The sequence below is a fragment of the Eutrema salsugineum genome, unplaced genomic scaffold (assembly GCF_000478725.1).
Source record: "Eutrema salsugineum unplaced genomic scaffold, Eutsalg1_0 scaffold_13, whole genome shotgun sequence".
NCBI lineage: Eukaryota > Viridiplantae > Streptophyta > Magnoliopsida > Brassicales > Brassicaceae > Eutrema > Eutrema salsugineum.
In genome coordinates, this window is record NW_006256885.1 from 1,804,915 (window position 1) to 1,828,038 (window position 23,124).

At 37.4% G+C, this 23,124-nt stretch overlaps 6 protein-coding genes across 7 annotated transcripts; 1 reads left to right on the forward strand and 5 right to left on the reverse strand.

Annotated features, from left to right (window-relative positions):
* Positions 1-1,249: 1,249 nt before the first annotated feature.
* Positions 1,250-2,671, reverse strand: LOC112088877. The gene has a single exon (XM_024159229.1). The coding sequence runs from the start codon at positions 2,669-2,671 to the stop codon at positions 1,250-1,252; it is 1,422 nt and encodes a 473-aa protein (XP_024014997.1).
* Positions 2,672-8,293: 5,622 nt separating this feature from the next.
* LOC18024148 (nifU-like protein 4, mitochondrial) lies at positions 8,294-10,564 on the reverse strand. Its single transcript, XM_006406267.2, has 6 exons — positions 10,095-10,564; positions 9,699-9,860; positions 9,430-9,605; positions 8,949-9,052; positions 8,739-8,850; positions 8,294-8,602 (listed from the first exon to the last, which is right to left on the reverse strand). Exons 1-6 carry the CDS (start codon positions 10,318-10,320, stop codon positions 8,531-8,533), a joined length of 852 nt encoding a protein of 283 aa, XP_006406330.1. The 5' UTR covers positions 10,321-10,564; the 3' UTR covers positions 8,294-8,530.
* Positions 10,504-12,768, reverse strand: LOC18024149 (organelle RRM domain-containing protein 1, chloroplastic). Its single transcript, XM_006406268.2, has 9 exons — positions 12,382-12,768; positions 12,196-12,293; positions 11,900-12,110; positions 11,716-11,813; positions 11,569-11,634; positions 11,400-11,474; positions 11,202-11,270; positions 11,009-11,115; positions 10,504-10,879 (listed from the first exon to the last, which is right to left on the reverse strand). The coding sequence occupies exons 1-9, from the start codon at positions 12,720-12,722 to the stop codon at positions 10,793-10,795; spliced, it is 1,152 nt and encodes a 383-aa protein (XP_006406331.1). The 5' UTR covers positions 12,723-12,768; the 3' UTR covers positions 10,504-10,792.
* Positions 12,769-13,269: 501 nt separating this feature from the next.
* Positions 13,270-15,610, forward strand: LOC18024150. 2 transcript variants are annotated; one of them, XM_006406269.2, is made up of 5 exons: positions 13,270-13,429; positions 13,856-14,164; positions 14,402-14,606; positions 14,863-15,091; positions 15,262-15,610. In XM_006406269.2, the coding sequence occupies exons 1-5, from the start codon at positions 13,331-13,333 to the stop codon at positions 15,482-15,484; spliced, it is 1,065 nt and encodes a 354-aa protein (XP_006406332.1). In that variant the 5' UTR covers positions 13,270-13,330; the 3' UTR covers positions 15,485-15,610. The 2 variants fall into 2 exon arrangements, with proteins under 2 accessions (XP_006406332.1, XP_024015232.1); XM_024159464.1 differs by having other exon boundaries at positions 13,288-13,429; positions 13,862-14,164.
* Positions 15,611-15,695: 85 nt separating this feature from the next.
* LOC18024151 (nuclear transcription factor Y subunit A-9) lies at positions 15,696-17,947 on the reverse strand. The gene is made up of 6 exons (XM_006406270.2): positions 17,779-17,947; positions 17,180-17,453; positions 16,998-17,074; positions 16,829-16,903; positions 16,309-16,473; positions 15,696-16,187 (listed from the first exon to the last, which is right to left on the reverse strand). Exons 2-6 carry the CDS (start codon positions 17,439-17,441, stop codon positions 15,873-15,875), a joined length of 894 nt encoding a protein of 297 aa, XP_006406333.1. The 5' UTR covers positions 17,442-17,453; positions 17,779-17,947; the 3' UTR covers positions 15,696-15,872.
* A 2,154-nt stretch (positions 17,948-20,101) lies between these two features.
* LOC18024152 (cyclin-dependent protein kinase inhibitor SMR13) lies at positions 20,102-20,860 on the reverse strand. The gene has a single exon (XM_006406271.2). The coding sequence runs from the start codon at positions 20,751-20,753 to the stop codon at positions 20,334-20,336; it is 420 nt and encodes a 139-aa protein (XP_006406334.1). The 5' UTR covers positions 20,754-20,860; the 3' UTR covers positions 20,102-20,333.
* Positions 20,861-23,124: the final 2,264 nt, after the last annotated feature.

Here is a 23,124-nt window from a genome sequence, read left to right on the forward strand (position 1 = left end):
GGGTGGGCCACGATATAGCTAGTCATACTCTTGGGATCCATGTGTTCTTCCAAAATCGGAGCTACAATATTATACGGCCTTGAAACCGATTTCAACACCTTCATGGTAACCTCACACTCAGATTTCACACAATTCAAACGACGCAACTGTTCAACGATTCCCCTAACTCTATCTATGTAGAAACCGAGCGTTTCTCCTTCCTCCATACTAATCTCTTCGAATTGCTTCTCTAATCTACTTAGTTCCGTTTCTTCGTTACCTTTTCGAAGCAAATCCCAAACTTCTTTGGCAGAAGATGCAGAGAGGGTCTTCCTGAAAGCATAATCTGTGAGAGAAGATTGCAAAACCTGGAGCGCTTCCATGTCTTTTCTCACAAGATCTCTCCATTTTGAAAGATCTTCGGCTTGAATCGTCGTCGCAAACTCTGGAATCTTCGACGGATCCGGCGGGACTCCGTTTTCGACAACATCCCAAAGTCCTTTCACCATTAGTGTAGTTTTCGCGACCGAAGCCCACGTTTCATAGTCGAGTTCGTCGGATTTATTCGCTGCCGCCATAGCCGTTTCTTTTCTACGTTATTTGTTTCTCTGTATACAGTATTCTCTTGGAGAAAGTGATTAGACTCCTCCCTTGATCTTCCCAACATTTTCTTTATATAGTGACACCGTAAAACCCTAAATTACATTTTGAAACCGCCAAATGAATTGGGACGTTTCAAATTCAAACTCGGTGAGAACTGGGTCAATTACTCGGTTCAAATTCCAGATGTGTGATGAAATTAATTAATTAATACGATTAAACCGGAAATTTTCGAATCGGTTCAGGGACGGATATAACGGGGATGGGTTATGGATGGAAATGAATTTGGTTTAAGTCTGGTTCAATTTAGACGGATTGCTTCGGTTTAAAGTGGTTGACCGTACACTACACTACACGCAAGCTTCTCTCTACTAATGGTCAACAAGAATGGTTAACTTGTGATTAGAGCTAACCACGGCAAAACAATGAGAAGCTTCTGGACCTGGAACCTCAAACAAACAGATTGTATTGGGTTGAAACTTGTTCTTGGTCATTCCTATTACATCGGTTGAAGTCTAAATGATGATTAACCCACCTAGAAACTTAGTTTACTACCCAAAAAAAAAAAAGACAAAAGCTTAGCAATTAACCAGCCTTACTAGTGTAATTAGGGGTGAAATCCCTTACATAAACCTTACGAGTTGAGTCCACAACCAAGATTTTTAAGCAGCTAAGAGGTGAGATTAGCTTCAAGCACCTGTAACCGCAGAAAATAGCCTCTCTCTTCCCAAATGCCATGACCGAACAATCTCCCATTCTGATCCTTTATGGTGCATTTTCCTACGCTCATTACAACTCCATAGCCTTGTTGTGTCAACTGGCCAACACTCAAAACGTTTCTGTCGATCACAGGAACATAAAGCACATTCTTGATCGTCGTCTTCTTCCCTTTACCAGTCATGATCACCACATCCCCGATTCCTTCGGACATGATAGTATCTCCGGTGATGAACTTGATTCGAGCCTTGTGTGTTCTGTCTAAAGTCGTGAAATACTTCTCATATGGACTCATGTGATTCGAGGTTGTGGAGTATACCATCCACATATCCTTATCATACGTCTTATGACCAATATCGAATGCAAACATTTGATATTCAGGTAAAACTTCATCCCTGCTTTGGTTTTGTTTCTCAGCTTGTCTTTGCTGATCCTTTCTGGTTTTGTTGCAGTCTCTAGCAATATGCCCTCTTCCTCCACACTGAAAGCATTCCCCTCTTTTACGCCTCGATTTCGTTGAATCATCTTCCCTAGTAACCGGAGAACAATCTTGTTTCGATTCCGATGGTGATGATGATGATCCAACCTCCAACATTTTCAGCGATCTACAGACGGCCTCCACTGGTGCCGATTCAAATGCACCAAGGCACTTACGAACACGGTTAAAACTCAGATTCTCCATCACCGGAGCTGTTCCATCGTATGAATCTGACAGCGAGGTTAACAGTTTTGTGATCGCTCTATAATTGGATAAAGATCCAGCAACCTTCAAAGTTTCATAAAAGGTCTCCACTGGTGCTGATTCAAACATATCAAGAAGCTCACGTAGACTGTTGAAAGTCGGATTCTGCAGACCCATGAGGTTCTCCATCATCGAGACTGAGCCGTCATATGAATCTGACAGCAAAAGTAGCGTGGCGGTTAACTGAGATTCGGATTCTCCACCTGCAAAACAGGGATCATCAACAGCCATCTCCACAAGTCTATCTACGTAGGAAGACGAGACACTTTCTCTTTTCTCCATTCTAAGTCGTTCGAGTTCCGGTTCTAGCTTGGCTTGTTCGTTGCTTTCTTTTAGCAAATCCCAGAGATCTTTGGCCGAAGCGGGGGCCTCGAGTGTCTTCCTGAAAACCGAATCCGGGAGAGAAATTTGCAGTATCTGACGCGCTTTCGTGTCTTTCATCACGGAATCTCTCCATTCGGAAAGATCTCCGGCTTGAAAAGTAGACGACGGATCCGGCGGGATTCCGTTCTCGACGACGTCCCAAAGCCCTCTCTCCACTAGTGTTGCTTTAACGATTGGAGCCCAGATGTCATAGTTAAGGTCACCGGAAACAACGTCTTGTAGAGTCGGTGGTGTATTCACCGTCGCCATAGCCGCAAACTGTTTCAAGGTTTTTCTCGACTTGTCCTCTCTTGTAAAATTCTCTTGGAGAAATCGAGCAATTGTTGATTTGTTTCCCTCATCCCAACACCTTTCTATTTAAACCCTAAACCCTAAACTTTATAGCAGGTCTAATACAGGGTTTAAAGGGGTTCATCAACTGGATTCATAACCCATTAATGATTTAAAAAAATAGGTGAACCCACTATTGTGATGAACTGCCCTTTCAGGATAGATTTTATGAGCTTCATTTTTGAGAGGTTCATGGACAGGTGTCGTATTCTTATTCGCCTGGGTAAAAAAAATGTCAGGAAACAATTTCTCTCATTTTCGACCACCATCTCTCATTTTCTCTCCTTCGTGTTCTCTTCACCACCGGCGATTTCCACAGATTCAACCTAGAATCGGCGAGACCTGCGCTTTCGACACCGGCGAGATCAATTTCGGTTTATCGATTCACGTCTTTGAAGGTAATCTCTCTGCTTTATTTATTTGTTATAGAATTTGGATCTACGTGGTTGAAATTAGGGTTTGCTAAGTTGGGGAAAATTTGTAGGAATCAAAGTAGGTTTAATTGAATGAGTTTAGTGTGTGTGTGAGTTATTGTTAGAAGATTTCTGTAGCATATTTCGATTCGGGTTTTGTATATCATTTGTCTTATGTATAAAAAAGATACAATCGATTTGAATGAGTTTAGTTTGGGGCTCTGCTTTGATTCATCGTATGAATATGATTGTCTTTAGCATTTTTCGATTCATATGTGGTGAAGCATTCATCTGTATAATTTCATTACTGCATATCATACTTCGAATCGATTGGATATTTTTTTGTTTTCGGGAATTGTTAATTGTTCTCTTTAGTTTTCTGGGTTTGATGTAGTTTAATTGGTTTTGTTTACTCATCTCTTCTACTCGTCTATTCTGTTCATGGAGTATGTACTCGTTTGTTTGCTCATTTCTTCATTCGCATACATAGTTTTATGATCGAGTTAGGGTTTAATGTGTGATTGAAACTCTTCTATAGTTAGCTTATAGTTAGTTTTACTTTTAAGAACTCTGCGTGAATGGCTTAGTGATGAGTGTTGGTTTACTTTAGTTGGTAAATGTCTGGTGATGCCTTATAAACAGCTTTTAATATGAAGTAATACAGTTGGCAAAGTAGTTAACGAGTAAACACAATAGTACATTTTGTTTGGTGAATAGTTATGGTGATTGCTTTAACTTCTTTAACTCATAAAAACTTTTTAAAACTTTTAAAAATATTGAATAACAAACTTAAACCAACTATAAACTTGTTTGCTTTGCTACTGAAAAAACAAATCATTCTAAACACATGTCTTTTACTCTTAAAACAACACTACTCTTTAGAACGATTCACTAACCAATTCTCAAAAACTTTTTTTCCTTTCTTCCTCTTTCGATTCAGTAACCACTTCTCCAAACCTTATTATTCATTCGATTCAGTAAGCACTTCTCCAAACTTTCTTCGTCTTTCAATTCTCTAAACCCCAAGCCAACCATATGGATTCACCTACTTCATTTGTAAACCTCCTAACCTCACAACAAGACAAATCTTACACTTTTCCTGAAACAATTGACCTTGGATCATCAGAAATCCCTCGGTTTAGTAGCCAAGGTTCTGATGATCCAAACTTAACTGTGTAATGGTTTAGAATGTTGCTTTGTTTAATGGTTGTTTTTGAATCATCCTCTAATGTTATATTGTTTAGGGAAAAGGTTAAGTTGTTTAATGAAAAGGTTATGTTGTCTAATGTTATATTGTTTAATGAAAAGGTTAAGTTGTTTTAGTCATTGATATCACTTTATTATGTCTTTGCCTTTCAGGTTCCTTTATTTTGGTGCACTACCAGCTTTAGACGTAAAAGAGAGGTGAATGGTCACGGGTAAAAGAGAGCTGTAGACGTAAAAGAGAGGACTGACCACTACTTTGTTTTTGTACTTTCCTTGATTTGTATTTTTCTGGTGAATGGTCACGGGTTATTTTATATGATGTATGGTTCCTCTTGTTTTTGTATGCTTTGTATGGTTCCTCTTGCTTTGTATGCTTTGTATGGTTCCTCTTGCTTTGTATGCTTTATAAAGATGTCACGGGTTTGTTCAGTACTTGTATATATATGCCTTAACTTTTACTCTCATACTTTGTACTTCCATCTCTGCAAGAAAACTCCTCTCGTTCCAGTTTAATATCGTTTTCAGCAAACTCCTCTCTACTTCCATCTCTTCCTTTCTCATATTTCATTCTCATATTTCAATCCCACTATTCTTCAAGATAATGGCTTCTTCTTCAAACCCATATCCAGATGACGATTCTCTAGATCAAATTGTTGATGATCTTTTTGATCAGCATGTAGATAATCTCTTTGATGACCACATTGACGCTCTCATTGCGGACTCCCAAGCGGCTACAAAGAAGAAGAAAAAGCGAGCCTATATTGAACGACATCGCGAAATAGGTCATCAGAATTTATGGAATGACTATTTTGCTGATGATGCAGTGTACCCTCCGCATATTTTTCGACGCCGATTCAGAATGAACAAACCTTTGTTCATGTATATCGTCGAAAGGCTCTCCCAAGAAGTGTCGTTTTTTAAACAAAAAAAAGATGCTATTGGAAGGTTCGGTCTTTTTGCACTTCAAAAATGTACCGCTGCCATTCGCATTATGGCATACGGATGTGCTTCTGATGCGGTTGACGAATATCTCCGACTCGGTGAGAGTACTGCTCTTTCTTGCTTGGAAAATTTTGTTGACGGAATTATAAACTTATTTGCTGATGAATACCTAAGAAGACCCACCCCAGAAGATCTACAACGCCTTCTTGATATCGGAGAATCACGCGGATTTCCCGGGATGATAGGAAGCATAGACTGTATGCATTGGGAGTGGAAGAATTGCCCAACGGCCTGGAAAGGGCAATACACACGTGGTTCAGAAAAGCCGACAATCGTGTTAGAGGCAGTAGCATCGCATGATCTTTGGATATGGCATGCCTTTTTCGGACCTCCAAGTACATTAAACGATATAAATGTTCTTGATAGATCACCTGTGTTTGATGACATATTACAATGTCGCGCTCCCAAAGTTAACTTCTGGGTCAACGGACATCAATACTATTTGGCATATTACCTCACCGATGGTATTTATCCAAAGTGGGCAACGTTTATCCAATCCATTCCATCCCCACAAGGTGAAAAAGCATCATTATTTGCAACAAAACAAGAGTCTGTCAGAAAAGATGTCGAGCGTGCTTTTGGAGTCTTGCAAGCTCGCTTTGCAATTGTTAAAAACCCGGCTCTTTTTTGGGATAAGGTGAAGATAGGAAAAATCATGAGGGCATGTATTATACTACACAATATGATTGTGGAAAACGAACGACTAGCATGCACGCAATTTGATCTATCAGCATTCCAGCAAGTAGAAGGAAGCAGAAGTTCAGAAGTGGATATGACATATTCTACAGATATGCCTACAAATATCAACAATTTGATCGGTAATCGGAAAAAATTTCGGGATCCTAAAGTACACAACCGACTACAAGCTGATTTACTTGAGCACATTTGGCAAAAATTTGGCGGTTTTGAAAATTATAACTGATAATTGTATGTTTTTATTTTAAAAGTAATGTTGTTATTTTTTAATATTCATTTAATGCAATTTAATATTGGTTTACATAAAAATTTGTGTTCAAAAATATTAGCAATTTATAATTTTTCTCTAAAAATGTACAAAAACATATTAATATTTTAATTTTATAAACCCCAAGAGGGGATCACCATTGGAGAGAAAAAAGAGGATGGGATTCTAAGTGGAGTTCAATTCAAAAAAAAATTATTAAAAAATGGTTGATGAACCTCAAGAAGAGTTCACCATTGTGGATGCTCTTAAAGGCCTTTGTTACACTTCTGAGCATTAACTTCTGGTTCAGCTTCTCAATCGATTTTTTTTGTTCTCTTTGAGTCAATTCGGTATATAGCTAACCAGAGTGGATTGGGTCAACAATCTTCTAAAGGAAATCCGGTTAGGTGATTGATATACCCCAAACGCAAACTCGCCCTTCTTTAGCCAAGAAGCTAAATGTTAACAAAAGCTTGAGTCACATATTATGTTTTCATGGAAAAACAGGAATAATACTCGATATATTCAAGCTCTTGTATATCTTCTTTAGAAATTCAAACAATTTATTGGTTTATGTAGGTAAATCAAAGTTACAAAACAGATATTAACCCGATCGATATATCTCTGGAGACTCTTGAGTGTGAGTCAAAAGCAACAAAAACTCGAAAAATCAATTCAAAGGGTGGAAGGAAACAGTGCACACGGTGGGATTTATACTTCTGTACACTAAAAAATCAAAACAGAGCAGAGGAGCTTGAGGAGATGTCTGACTCTACTCTCTCATCTCTATCACGCTCAGCTACTACTTGAAGATCCTTAACTCATGTAGCCATGTCTTTCACCTCATTAAAAGCAACTGGCATATATTCTAAACCATCTCATGTCTACATATATATGTTTACACCAAACTTGTACCCTCAATCAACTCAATAATGTTGAAGATTAAAAGGTGAGTGTAAAAACTCAACAACTAACAACTAGCGAGAGTTCTATTATTCGAAGAGTTTTCCCATCTCAACATCATAGCCGTCCATCTCCAACTGACCAACACTTAACGCGTTTGCCCTAATCCCTGGAACGAAAAGCACATCCTTGATCGTCATCTTCTTCCCTTTCTCGGTCATGACCTTGACATCTCCTGTTCCTTGTGCCATTACAGCACTTCCGTCCAGTAATGTAACCCTAGCTCTCCGCGTTCTGTCTAAAGTGGTGAAAAAACTCTCGTATGGAGTCATATGGTTCGAGGTTGTCGTGTCGGTGTGTATCATCCACATATCCGCATCATATGCCAAATGACGATAATATAACTCATGCGATACATGCTCTTGTGCAGCCTCTGGTTCTAGCATCTCCCAAAGATCCCTGGCCGAAGTTGCCCAGAGAGTCTTCTTGAACACCGAATCTGTGAGAGAAGACTGCAGTATATTGAGCGCTTCCATGTCTTTTCTCACAACATCTCTCCACCTACAAATCTCTTCTTGGAGAGTCGCCGCTACTACTAACTCCGGATTCTTCGACGGATCCGGCGGGATTCCGTTTTGAACTACATCCCAAAGTCCTTTCTCCGTTAGCGTTGTTCTCATCATCTCCGACCAGACTTGATAGTTTAGTTCATCTTCGACAGCTTTTCGTAGAGATTTAGTTTGGTATATCATCTTGAAGAAAGCGAATAAACAGTTTCACCTCATCCCCCAATACTTTCTTTTTATATGCTGGCTGTGGCATCATCATTCCGAACCCTAAATCCGATTACAATTTAACATTTTAAACCGGCCGGTTAAAAGAAAATTGGTTCAACGGAGACTTGGAATTCGCATGGGTTCTAGTTTGGTTTTGGGATGAGGAGTTCCGATTAGCTGATTGTTATACTTATATCCGCAAGACCCAAACGCAATCACTTCATCGCCAAGAAACTTTGAGTCACATTATCTTTTCACAACAGGAATAAAACTCGGAATTTTCAAGCTCTTGTATATCTTCCTTACAAAAACTCTAATAATTTAAAGACTTTATTGGTGTATGTAGGTAAAACAAAGTTACAATATAGATTCACCCGAGATCTCTCTGGAGATTCTTGAGTGTGATTCAAAAGCCCCAAAACACTCTGATAAATCAATTCAAAGGGTGAAAGAAAACAGTGCACTCACTGGGATTTATTCTTCTGTACACTAAATATAGCAGAGCAGAGAGAGGAGATTGAGGAGATGTATTACTCTACTCTCTCACCTCTCCAGACAACGTTCCCTCCTCTTCTTCACCATCAAACTCTTGTTCAACACCTTTTACCTGTTTTTGTATCTTTTCCCCATTAGTAACAAGGTCTCGACTCTTCAATGGTTTAACTAAGACCACAACTTCAGCAGACATATAGGTCTAAAATTATCCGTATGAAGTAAGAAATTGTTAGATTGATCTCTGTTACCTCAGTTACATAATGCATCAGCATGTTCTCGATTCCCGATTTCAAAGTAACAGATGAGCTTGGACAACCGCTACAAGCTCCTTGCATCCTCAGCTTCACTATACCACTTTCCCTGATCAAAAACCCACCCAAAGGATTTTACTTGACAGACCCAAAAAATAACAACAGATTTCCGTGTTATTGGTACAACTTGAGGTACGTAAAACTTACGGGTCGAACCCACAATACTCGATGTCCCCACCATCATCTTGGACTGCTGGTCTGATGCGTGTTTCTAGGAGTTCCTTGATCATTGCTACGGTTTCAGAGTCATCCTAAAATCGCAAAAAAATACAACAACACTTGTTAGTACCCAACAGGATTTATCTCAAAACGTCAAATAATAATTAATGGAGCAACATATTTGTGGGGAACAGTTTCTCCTCCCAGTCAAGCTATCACAATCAGCTACTACTTCAAGATCCTAACTCATATTCATCACCTCATTAAAAAGCAACTGACACATATTTCAACTATCTCATGTCTACAAAGCGTTTACAGCAAACTTGGTATTACCCTCAATTAATTCAATAAATGTTGAAGATATTGTTAGAAACACAATCCAGACACCCTAAACAATTCAGGAGGTTTGGACAAGGACACTCTAAACGAAAGTAAGTGTTGGAGCAATAGTGCAAGAGGAGGTCTTTACCTCGTTGATGGCAGTATCCTTGGCAGCAGCAGCTTGCGAGTCCAGAAACAAAGGCTCCCCAGAAGAATAGAAATCCATGACAGCTGCAAACACTTCAGGCTTGAGGATATCCCATGACACATCATCTGACTTCGTTACAGTGACAAAATCTGCCCCAAAGAAAACTCGAACTACACCTGCAATAAAAAGAAAGAACCACATCACATTGAAAGACAGAGTCTTGCGATTAAATCAGAAAAACAGACAGATAACACGAGGGATAACAATACCATCAATGGAGTAAATGGCCTTGGCTAATGGTGAACCTAAAGCTGAACGAACGTTAGGGAAATCGGCGCTTCCAACCTCCATGACTGGCTTTCCAGGATAAAACATCAGAGAAGAAGGATTCGGGGTCGATTGTGTTTGGATAAACATCGTCCTTCTCTGCCCTGTAAACAAAAAAATCCATGAGTTACAGCTAACTAGACCTTTAAAGCTGCCATGATATTCGAATTTCTGCTCAAAGACTCCAGAGATAAGATTGCTCTAACTTCAAGCATGAAACAATCTAAATTTTGCATCGAAGCAAATGATCTAGGAGACGGAGAGAACAAGAAAACAAAATCTTCTCGTGATGGTGATGACAATAAAATACGAAGACAAACAGCCAAGAAGATCAATACCTCCGAGAAAAGCCCATTTCTGAGGAAGTGAAGAAGATCTCGAAGAGGTAAGAGCAGAATTCGTCGTCCGAGAATCACGTGAATTGGTCGGAAACTGCGTAGCCGCCGAGATGAAAAGCGAGCGACGAGACACCAGAAGAGAAGAAGACGAAGAAGAAGAAGAAACCGTACTTCCTCGAGAAACGATTCGCGAAAGAGAAGTCACAATCCTCGCAATCCCTTTCATTGCTGTACCCACTTTGACAAACGCAATCTCTCAAGGCCCTTTACTCGCCGCCTTATTATACTTGTGTTTCAAAATCACGCAGAAAAAAACAAACAAATACCAGTTAGGGTTTCGTCCTAATCGCAGAACGGACCGGAAAAAGAGAAGCTTGTGAGGTCGTGTGATGAATTTTCGAAGAGATCATTATATACGCGTTGTCTTCAATTATTCATTGACATTTGACAGTGAAAATTGACTTTTCATCAAGACTCTAAAATGAAAATGGATAATATAATCTATATATACCAATTCTGATAATTTTGGCAGCTCAAAGAAGAAAACAAAAGAAACTAAAAATACAATTCCATCTTCAAGCTTGAATTTAGTAGTCTGCAACACGACACCAGCCTCAATGTTCTCGCTTTGTTTGAAGCATCTCAAAGCCATGGATGAACAAAAAAAAGGCATCAGCTTTGTCACCTTCAACTAGTTCCTAGAACTCCGAACTCGTCTGGCTTCTGTTGTGTCTGAACGGTTTAGTTTTGGCTACATCTACCACTATCATCCACCCGTTGATAATCTGCGCAGAGAGAAATCACCAACAACATCTGTATCAAGCTTCTTTCCCTATCTCTCTATCACATTCATGTTAAAACTTTACTTTGAGTAGATTAAAAAAACACTTTAAGGTCCGAAACGGTAGTTTTACCTTTCCATTCATCTCTTTTAGTGCAGCGCTTGCGGCTTCCTCTGTCTTGTACTCTATAAAGGCGTAACCTTTTGATCTCTTGGATATCTTGTCCATAATGATTTTTACTGCAGATTGAAGTTATAAGCTGTGATTATCTATCTTTTCCCGATGATATTTTTAACCTGTGAATCGAATAGTAAATCCTCAGTACCTTCAACTAGTTCACCGAATCCTTCAAATGCTGCACGAAGTGTCTTCTCAGATGTGTAGAAGGACAGTCCTGAAATTTGAGAACACCCAAGATACATGTTCTATAAGTAAATGTAATCTTCTGTCATAACTTATTTGTAAATTAACAAATTCTGCAATGTAACCAAAAGCGTTTATACAATCTCAAGTGTTCGCATACCAGTTATAAACAGCTTCTTCGTCTTAACAGGAGGAGACTCTGAATCATCTCTAGAATCTTGTGTACTGTTATCGCCTTTTGGAAAAAGGAAAGAGAGCAAAAATTTACAACAATGTGAGATTATACACAACATTGTTTTCAATGCGTAAGATCAGCATCCAAGACAGACCTTCATAGTCTTTGTTCAGTGACTCAAAATTGTTATCCGGAACAACAGCAAGAACACCAGGGACACCTGCATCAATTAGACACCATCTCTTAATCTGTTAGTTTAATTCAGGACAAACATTGTTGTCTGATTTTCCGTATCACAAACCAGCTAACTCCTGAGCGCATTTTTCATCGAGATCACAACAAAACCCGAATTTGGACTGCCAAGAAATATGATAAAGACACATCTGTGCATCCTTTTCACTGCGAAGAAAGGGGGTAAAAAGTGCTTTTAAAAGCTTGAAGGAGGCAATAGCTTCCCCAAGGCAGAACCAAACAAAGAAACTCACTTCCACAAAACCTTGGATAGCAATTGAACACAATGATCAACCATTTGAGCCTTGGTAACAATCCCAACTCCTGGCTTATCTACACGGACCATCCAGTGTTTCACTGTCCCATGATCAAACAAGGAAACACCTGTCTGCTTCCCAATGCCGTAATTCTTAGTCTCTGAACTGTAATCAGCTTCAGGTCTAACAGATACTACTCCAGGTAAACCTAAGTTCAAAGAGCACAATCAAAACACCATAGAAACAGAATCTCCAATTCTATCAATGCAATAAAGCTAACATATGAAACTCACGAGAGAGCTGGCGTGAAGTATGTTCGTCGATATGACAACAAAACCCGAAATGGGTATCAAAGGAAGCATCATATATACTCATCTGCGCATCTTTTTCGCTGCAAACAACATAAATATAAGCAAAGTGTTGAATCACAAAATCACAAGAAACAGACTAAGAATGAGAAGAAGAAAAAAGGAACCTACTTGCCCAACACTTTGGCGAGAATCCGAACATAATAATCTACGATATCGGATTTAGAAGAAACCCCTTGCGGAGGTTTATCCAATATCACCATCCAATAGGTGTTTCGGGAAAGAGCAGTAGAAGAAAGCGGTGCGGAAATTGCAGAAGAGGAGAAGACGAGGTGTGATAACGAAGAGATATGGCTCTTTCGAAAAGTTCCGAAATTGATGTTGAGAGAAGAAGAAGAAGAAGAAGAAGAAGAAGAAGAAGAAGAAGAAGGGAAGAATCGGTTACTGATAATGTCCGATGAAGACTTGGAGGAAGGGAGGAAGAAGGAAGCGGAAGCAATAAGAGCTTCCATTTGAACTCCTCGGCTTTGTTTCCTCTCTACTCTTCTTTGTGAAAACGAAAAATCCGATTTTTACTTCTTTTTTTTTTGTCGTCCGAAAAATCCGATTTTTTAATGAAAATGCAAAATCGTTTGCTTTTTTTTTGGAGCAAAATCGTTTTGTTTTTAGAGTGAATTAGAAATGGGAATGGAAATTAGACTATGGTCATTCTTGAAAATACTAGTCTAAAATTGGTCATTTGTTATAATTATTCTTGTTTTTAACTCATGTTTCTACTAGTACATTAATTTTGGTATTTATTTACAAGGCAGAAGACTATAAATGTTAGTCAAACTCAAAAATCAATCTTATCTTGTGAAAAAAAAATGAGATTATTATATATAGGTTTTCATAGAATTTCAAAGTTTATTAGTCTACATAATTTATAGCATATTTGGTAATAAATCGAACTAGTTTACACGGAGATGGAACTGTGCTAATCCGTGTATAATTTAACCGGTTTTGATGGGTTTTACGAAAACCAGGATTTTTGTTTCTTTCTGTTATAACAAAAAAAAACGTTAGATCTGTAAGAAAAAGTCGGAAAAAAAAACTCTACGTCTCGAAAGAAGAGAGGGAGATGAAGAAGCCGGTCGGAGCAGAGAAGAAGAGGGTTAAAAGATCATCGGGATCTGCATCTACCTCCGTCAGAGATTCCGGTTCTGATGCACCACCTAGGGTTTGCTCTTATTTCTACCATTTTATTTTCTAATCTCTGTCAAATAAAAATTTGTTCTTAGGTTACGTTTCTCTTTTGTTTGATCTGTTTCGTTCTCTGATGGAGCGAAAAACCTATGATTATATGATTTTTTCGTAATTATTGTTTTCCAAATTGTATATGTGTGCGATGATATGTGTTCGTTCGTTTCCTGAATGTCAACACTGTTTTGTTTTGGATTTTTTTTGAAACATTTTACTATTTATTGGTTCTGTGAGTTGCTGTAAATAATAATCATAATCTCTAGAATGTTAATTGGTTTACTTTGATGGTGATTTTTTGGAGTAGTGAGAAATGATCCTTTTGTTGTTTGCATTTACTTAATTGCTTTGTGTAAATGCTTATTCTGATTGTATATATTTTCTACCTTTTCTTTGGTTTTCTTAGAAGCAGAAGAAGGATTTGTTTCAGTTGTTTGCTGAGAAAGTTAGAGACCACAAGGGATTGGAATCAAGATGGGCTGTTATGGAGCAAGCACGAGTTGAATACTTCAGAGGAAAAGATTTCGTGAGCTTCATAAAGAATCACCCCGAGTGTAAAGAGATTCTGGAAGAAGATAAAGACCTCGACACAGAAGATATTGCAAATGTGCTGTTGGGAAAGAACCTTTTGGTCCGCTGTGATCGTGTTACAAAAACTCTTCGTCCCGGCAAGAAAAAGCTGTCTACCTGGCCAGCTCATCTGGAGATTTTCCGTGTAAGTTGATTTTGAGTTGGTTTAAATGCCAAATCTGTTAAGCTTCAAGAGAAAATGTCTATTGAACATGTTGTCTCATCTCATTTCTAGAGATATCATCCATTTATTAAAACTTCTCATCATCAAGTCCTTTCGTTCTTGTTTGTGCCTGTTTTCCATTTTCTTTTGAGTGAGATTTGCATTAAATAGCGCAAGTATTTCAGCCTTTTGATTTCTTTTTTCTCTTTTGTTACGCAGGATGATCAAGCTTTCTCTGAAACTGATGCCTTTTTTGCATGGACGTTTGAAAAACGGCATCCACTCTGGCAAACACTTTTGTCCTTCTTCTGGCCTGTATTGACTCTCGCAATTTGTTTGTTTCCTGTGTACCCACACCGTTGCAAACTGATTGTTCTCTACTCATGTGCGGGCATTCTTCTGATGATTCTCTCCTTGCTTTTCGGTAAGCTCGACATATATAGTCTGTTTGGTCTTGTTTTTCTTGCACCTTAAAAAGTCGCTTTCTCGAGAGTGTCTTTTCACTCAGAAGACTCCATGATTGGCTCTTAGTTTTTTTTATTACCACTGAGAATTGATAGAACAGCAAATTACCACTACGCACTGCTAGGCAATCATTTATTGGCTGTAGATTGGTGATATGTTGTTTTCACTTGGCTTACACTGAAATTTGGCTTTCTTGATTACCATGAATGTTGCAGTGAGAGCAGTTGCTTTCGGTTCGATGTGGATTCTCTTGGGAAAGCGTGTGTGGTTCTTCCCCAACATTCTTGCAGAGGAAGCCACATTGAAGGAACTGTTCCGTTTCTGGCCAAAGAAAGACGAGGAAGAACCGCCCAAGTGGACATCTAGACTTTTCTATACAGTAGTGGCTGTTGTTGTTGTCATGCTGCTTAGGCACCATGCCCCTGATGAAGCTGCTCGTGCCAGGTATATAACTTAAACAAAGGTCACATCAATTCATGCCACACGTCAAGGGGAGATAGTTCTGTCTATAATTGCTATGAGTACTCTCCTTGACTGAACCTTTACGGGTTCTTGGCTCCTGATTTATTTGCAGTAGAGGTTGACTTTGGATGAGTTTTTTTTGGTTCATACAGGTACCAAAGAAGGATGTCCAACATCATCGATGATGTCCTTGAGTGGTCACCAAAGCTAGCACTCTCTGGTTTGATGGAGAATCAGCCACCTGTGAACGTCACAGAGGCGGCTAACAACTCATCAGATGCAGCAGGTCCCGACCATGCTGAAGAGGCCGACCTAGATGAAACTCAAGGCGAGGAAGAAGCTGAAGGCTGGACCAACTCTGATATAAAAACATAAAAAAACTATATATATAGAAAAGTTCATTGTAACAATAAGTCAGCCTTATGTGACCAAGACGAGGTGAGTTCTTATAAGAAAAGTCTTGAAAGATTTGGTGGTATTCCATTACTCTTTTCATTTTGTCACACTTTTGGAGTTTAGTTATCAATCACAGTTTTGGATTCATAACTTCAAGTCTCGGGCAAAAGATCTATCACTCGCTAAGAAATGTTTACTTAAGTTACTTGACAAACAAAAGCAGCAATATTTAACGTATCCAAACTGAAAACAAAAAAAAAAGCACACAAGTATTTGTACAAAACAAGAAAGAAAACTCTTCAATGGCTGCTACCAAATAAGCCAACCAACAAAGAGAAAGCCAAGAATGAATTGCCGCCTTGTGAGGTCACTTGATGGCTAGACGAGCTTGAGAAGGATGGTTTGACGAAATGCTGTTCCATTGCTGCCCTGAACAGTCTGCTTCTTCTCTTCTCTTATAAGCTGAGCTCTGCATCTCATCGGACTGATGTGTATTGTACTCATCATTCCAAGCTTCAGGTTGATCAGAATTAGATGTCGTCGGGGACTGAGTAAGATGAGCATTGCTCTTTTCGCCAGCTTTTTGCTGTGAAGCTTCGGTGTTCGTTTTCTTTGCAAACCGTCCTCCAGTACCCCTAGGCCTCCTCATAGCATGTTGATGCCGAGATTCATGGAGATAAGGCTGTGTAGCACGCAGAAAAAGAAACGAAAAAAATAATGATGCATTGAGCAGCGTGTTGGGATCACAAGTAGATCGAAGCTCTCAAGAAACTAACTATATATTCATGGTATATGCAGTTCACCTTTCTGGATTTGATTAGCTTCTTCTCTAGCTCTGCCTTGGCGCGTGCCTGCCTTCGTCTCAGAATCGCCTGGTACTGTTTAGCATTCACGTAAACTGGTTCTTGTGCCATCTCAGGAGGCAGTGGCATTCTTGAATGAGGCATCCCACCATATGGAACATAAGCCTGATAAGGAAAGTGCTAGCTATCAGAAAGTCACCTAATTAAATTCATATTTCTTGTTCTTTCCAATAAACGACCAATTTAAATCAGAGTTTATTTATATATCAAGAATACTTGTAAATCCTCAAACGACGAACATAGTCAAGGCAATTTTAAACATGCTAGAGTTCAAAGCACCTACGAGTAGTAGAATATTTGAACCTGAAATCTCATGTCTCACAACCCAATAACAGCCACGAATCATGGCAGGACATGCCATCCAATCGTGTCACATGATCAAATCAAATAGTCTTAACAGAGAAAAATAGTTGGGGCTTAAGGAAAGCATTATAAATAGTTTGGTAATGAAATCATATACCAAGGGATGATGTCCATAGGCTCCCATCATTCCAGCACAATATGGATCCTGGTATGGATTTGAAGATGCCCACCCCTGCATAACTCATAACCAAAACCGAAATAGTAAGCAACCGTAGCTCAAAAACAAAACATGTATCAGCAAAATCAAAGATATATTGGGAAATTACAACTGTGTGGCCAACAAGTTGAGGGTGAGGAGGTCCTGTGATGCCAGGATGCAGGAGCTCTTGATTTTTTTCACTAGCTGCAAATCGAAATACAGTAACAAACACTTGGGGTCAAAAATGTTAAATAACGACTGTAAGCAAATTCACAAAGCATAAGCACTGAGAAGAACAAATCAATGCACCTGATTGGGGAGACGTTGTGACTTGTGATTCCTTGTTACTATTATCATCTCTATTAGGTGGTGATTTCGACCCGTTTGATTCTCGGTTACTTTGGTTTTCCAATGCTATAGACTTGGAAGAATTTACTCCAGCTTCCACATAAGAATTTGCGTTGCAGGCAGCAGCAGCACGCTGCCAATGGTTTAAACTATTTATCGACGACGATGATGTATGATGCACATCTGACACAACTTCGTTCCCAGTGTCAGATTTTGAATGCATGTCTTCAATTTCCTGTTCGAAATCTGATTGTTAGTGATGAATTTCAGCTACCTAATCGAATTGTATCGGTCAAGGCAAAAAAAAATATCCACACAGAACAGCAAAAATCAAATACGATTTAGCAATCGCAGCTCTCAGAAGCTCGGTAACAAGTAGAAAGCAAAACCCAGAAACGCTTGAAGATGGAATTCACGTAATCGGAGAAAAATTTCGCAGCTTTGGAAGATTGAAAGAGGGAATAAGAAGAGACAGAACAAAACCCTAGAACAAAGGTAAAACCAGCTCATGCAATCATGAATCAACAACGAATTGATGAGAATCGACCATTTCAACATACCTTTAAATCAAAGAACGATGAGACCGTCTCGGAGGCGTCTACGGTGGTTGAATAAGACGCTTCCGCTTGGAAGACGAACGATCTGATAAAGTCTCAGTCAGAGGAAGAGGAAGAAAAAGAAAAAAAAAACAATTTTATGGAATTGAATTGAAATAATTAAATCTATTTTGTTTTGTTTTGATCGTCGTAGGATGTATAAGTTTTGTTCCGTTTTGAATCTTGGTTGCCACGTGCTGCCCACGTGAACGGCGGCAACACACAAAAATTTCAACTAATTTAATGAAATATATATAGTTCGAATATGGAGTCAGTGCTCCGAATGGGCTTATAAGCCCTATATTACAAGGCCCATATCCTATATTGTAACGCCCATCATCTTAACTTTACAGAGACTTTTTTTTTCTACTCTAGCTGCCTGATTGGTAATGGACTAATACTGGAGAAATGCAAATTAATATATTTCTTACAAATAAAACATTTGAACAGTAATTTTTAATCATGAAATTGGCTAATTATTTTAAAACAAATACATTTTTATAAACAGATAGTATGTGATTGATTCGATTTTTTGTTTAATGATTCAAATTTTATATAATTGCAAAATCATTCTACTATTTTACGGGATATCAATTAAAATCGCAATCATCATGTTGAATAAACATATTTGTTCCCTTTGTCAGAACTTTTCTTCTTCTCCCTTTTTAATAAATCAATTAGATATTACAAATATTGGTTATATAAGCTTATTGGAGTTTTATTAAAGTCTTTCATGTGTTATTTTAGTCATGTAGTAGTTTTGATTGAAATTATAAACTTGATGTCTCACAAAGCGAAAATCCAAAATTTTCTAGAGAAAAAGTTGTTGAATTCAGCAAAATGTTGGAGACAAAAGCCAACAGAATAAGAATATTTTACCAAAGGTACAAGCTGGCAGAACAAAAATATATTCTCAAAAAATAAAACTAACTAAAACATGAAGTTAGAAAAATTAGAAAACAGGTCATAAATTTGATAACAAAGCATTAAAGTGAAAACCTACGAAATAAAGATATAAATGCAGAGGAGCATCCAAAAGTAGTAAAAAATTATTAGGGGTTAATGGGGTTTAATCACTAACGTGAAGTCCTTGTATTGCTCCGAATTTATTTTGAAACTACTCGTTAAAACCACTTGAAACCGTTAAAGACGAGTGTCACTGAATGTACTCATGCCCTATGTATAATGTAATTTAGTCACGAATGATTTATCTTTTTTGTCGAACAAAGAAAAAAATAAAGATGTGATTTTAACTTTTTGGTGAGAAATTATGGAAGAAAAAATAGAGAGAAAAGAAAATGATGAGAAAAGCCGCACGAGTCGCTTCATTGGATTCCCTTGGCAGATGTTATCCTCTGCCTCGACACTGTGGCCATCCCCACTAACTCTTCACATATTTTTCGTCTCTTTGCTTTCACTATTTTTTAAACATATCCATGTTCTCTCATTAGTCTAAAATTATTTTAAAAATGTAATGAAGTGTGACAAAAAGGTGAGCTGAATTAGGGAAGAAAGTGAAAAATATAGTACACTTTTGAGATATAACATAAAATAGTAAAATTAAGTTAACAAATTTGGATCCAGACAAAACAAAATTGAGCATATCAACCAAAGTGGGATTTAATTAATGATATATAATCTGCCATTATTTTACATACCCAATAAAAATAGGGAATATCAAAACTACTTTTGTGGATTTTTGTTGATTATATAATAAAAAGTGTGTGCATATACATACATACACGCCTATAATTTTTTAATTTTTATTTTGGTATGCGGTGCTAAAGTTTAATAATCACAAATTCAGCGGTGTAAACTTGTAGTAATTGAAGAAGATGACCGGTGTTGTTTTAATTAATGTTATTGGGACCTAAATTTAGTGTGATGTTCCTCGTAGAAAGTGACTGTTTCTGCTAATCAAATAATATTGTATGATATGGTATTATTTTGGAAAGCTGTAATATGTCACTTATAAATTAAAACGATTCTGCTTTACCGAATTTGACTGTCAAGGAACGTGAACAAACTCAGGCAATATGAACAAACCGGCGAGGAAGAACGATACGTTAGGTGAACAAAAAAGGGAAAATCTAAATCCACATCGAAATGACAAAAACTGATAAAGATAATTGGCTAGAAATTAAAGTCAGTAGCAACCTAACACATAGCACTTAGAAAAAAGGGATGCAATAAAATTATAAAATTGATTAAAGGGTTGGGTATCAATTATAGTTTATATCGTAGTTGATTTTAATATACCCTACCACAAAACTCAAACCGACTTCATTCAAATTATACCCAAAAAAAACAAGCGCCAAAGACACAAAATGTAAACACAAAAAAGAGAAGAACACCCAAAAATAATAAGAAAAATAAAACATCACACGAAACATTATAATATACTCTTCGTTATTGTATTAACAAATCAAAGAGATAAATTTTGATCATCTTCTCATACTACTCTCTGTATCGATCCTATTCTTAATAACAAAATAAAAAGACTATTAATTCAACTCTATTCATCGATCGTGTGCTTTGACGAAGAAGAGCTCTATCTCCGGAGGAGCAAAGAAAACAATTTGTCTCCGTCTTAACACGCAGTTCTGTGGGACCCTTTGCTTCTTAGGAGCCGGTGGACACGTCAGAATCTCCGGTATCCGAGACTTCTGAGCTTTCGGGGTACAACAACCGCCGCTGCCTGGCGACGTCGTCAGCGCCGCCGGAGAAGGAGAGGGAATAGAGTAGTTTGTATCTTGAGGAGAAAACGACGTCGTCGTGGAAGAACACGAAGAGACAATAGTAGATGAAGAAGTTTGATCGAGAATAGTAGTAGTTGTGTCGGTGGTGGTGTTGTTGTGTTGTGGAAGTTGTTTCTTGAAATGGGGTCTTTTGAGTTTCTTCTCAGCTCGGTTTGGTCTTCTTGCCTTTTTTGATGCCATCTTAGACCTAATCAAAAGAGGGTTTTTTTCAAGAAAAGAAAAATAGGAAGAGGGTTTTCTATTTTTTGCGAGATTAGGTGAGAGGAAAAGAGAGAAGAAGAAGAAGAAGAAGAAGAGAGTCGTTGCCTATTTGCTTAGTTAGCATATATAGTATGAGACACGAGTCAACACGTTAGTGGGAGTGTCGCTTTAAAAGTTTATGAATTTTGACTACCTAAAGTTTTCACTGAGACGAACAAAAGAAAAGTGATGAACTGATTTTTAAAAAGGCAAAGAGATTTCTTAAGTTTTTTAAGGATCAAATTGCTTGCAAGTCTGACCAACAAAATGGGTCGTATATTTATGTTTGCCGTTTTAAAAGACTAAAATCGTAAACATTAATAAGGCTTTGACTAGGTATAAAAAATATAGAGTAAATTTTTCATCAGAATCGAAGTTTACTACAAGTTCTGCTTTGTTTTCACCGATCAGGAAAAAAAAAACGAAGCTTCGTTTTGCTGAAAAGTGGAAAAATGGGTAATTAAACAAAAGATTTTTTTTTCTCTACAAAGCTTAATTATGAATGAAAATATTTTTCCGCTTCAATTTTCTTTTCCTCTTGTTTCTTTCTTCAAATTCAACTTGCTACTCTAATATTTCCACCAGTCAAAGCCGAAGAATCAAAGAACTCATATGAAAATTTACAAAATATTGTTCTAACATATAATGCAAAAATGCGTTATATAATACGAAAGTTCATATATACTTACGGTGAGATATTGAAAGTTGACAAAACAAACAGGAATAAGATAAGTTGATTAATGTCATAGTTCGAAATGTTAAAAGGTATTTATTCGTTAATTATAACAATAATAACAAACATGGATATCTTGAGCTACTATAATGATAAACCGGTAAAACTAAGGAATAGCAAAAAACAGGGATATTTTTGATGTCATAAATTCAGGTTTACAGTGGTGCTGGTGCACATACAACTTGAGTCTTTGACAATTCACAGTTTCACATGGTGACTGTAATTTTTGGGAAGTAGTAAAACATTTCTATTAAAATACATAAATGGTGTCGGACTAGAGAGAGAGTTATACTGACGACCCACAAAAGGTTAAATTATTCGGTTTGGATGCACATAGGACCCCGACAGCGACAAACCGAGAAAATTGACCTTTTTCCATTTTAATTTATTTATTGTTTTCCTATTTTTTTGTAAGTAGATGAGGTTACTATTATTTAATTCTGTTTTCTGCCGTCCAAATAGTCGTGTACAGAAATTTGAGACTACAAATGGCAACTAACTATCACATTAACACTTCTCTACAATGTCATTTATTACTGGAGTATACATACATATATATATTCACACACAAAAATTAAAAAATGAGTCCCAAAATATTTTGTATGGAGTATATCTTAATCTTAAGAAATTTCCTTTTCTACATGTTTTGTTCATGCAGAATATACGAGTGTTACATGATATATTCATAGTCAGATCTAAGTATTAAAAAAAAAAAGATCTAGGTATTAAAATTTGCGAAGATCATGTAAAACAAAATAGAGTCCTACTGTATACCGTACAAAAATATAGTTAAATTAAAAGTGACAACCGGAAAAATAAAAGAAAACAAATAATAAGATAAAGCCCCAAACACAAACTTTGATGTAGGAAGGAAAGAAAGAGATCACGTGGACTGACATGCAAATTCAATGTATTATAAGTATAACTACAAATATGGGTTTGTGTACACCCCAACTAACTCTTTCCGATTTTAGTTGGGGTATGGTTGTACCAGTTTTAGAAACAAAATGCTAAATATTGTTTGGAGTCTGATATTAATAATAAAGACTAAAAATGAATAAAACTTTTAAGTACCCCCAAAAGTACATAAATCTGCGGGATTGGCTCTTGTCATGGGATCCTAAACATAGGATTCACTATGAGAAGCGGCACTTTAGATTCTCGTATATCTTAAGTGTTCACACAGAGAAACAGATAAAGGAGTTTATAATTTTTTGGGTTTTGGGTTAGCAAATGTATATTTTAAATTCGCTATAATTACAAAATATCTGTAGCGTTCCATTCAAATTTAAAGCATTGTAACGTATATAATCTACTAAGCCTTGTACTTTCTCTTATACGCATGCATGTGAACAGGATTGTTGTTAGTGATCGTAGATCTGTAGATAGATTAGCTAAGCTAAGTTAGCCGGAGAATATATTGTATCTTGGAGTACAACGAAACCCTTATATCATAACATAAGAATAAGTTGCCGACAAAAAAAAATCTCTCTCTCATATAATACCATCATCATATATATCTGCAAGCACAGTTTTAATTCATAGAGCAAAAAAATAAGTCTAGGCTAAAATGTACTT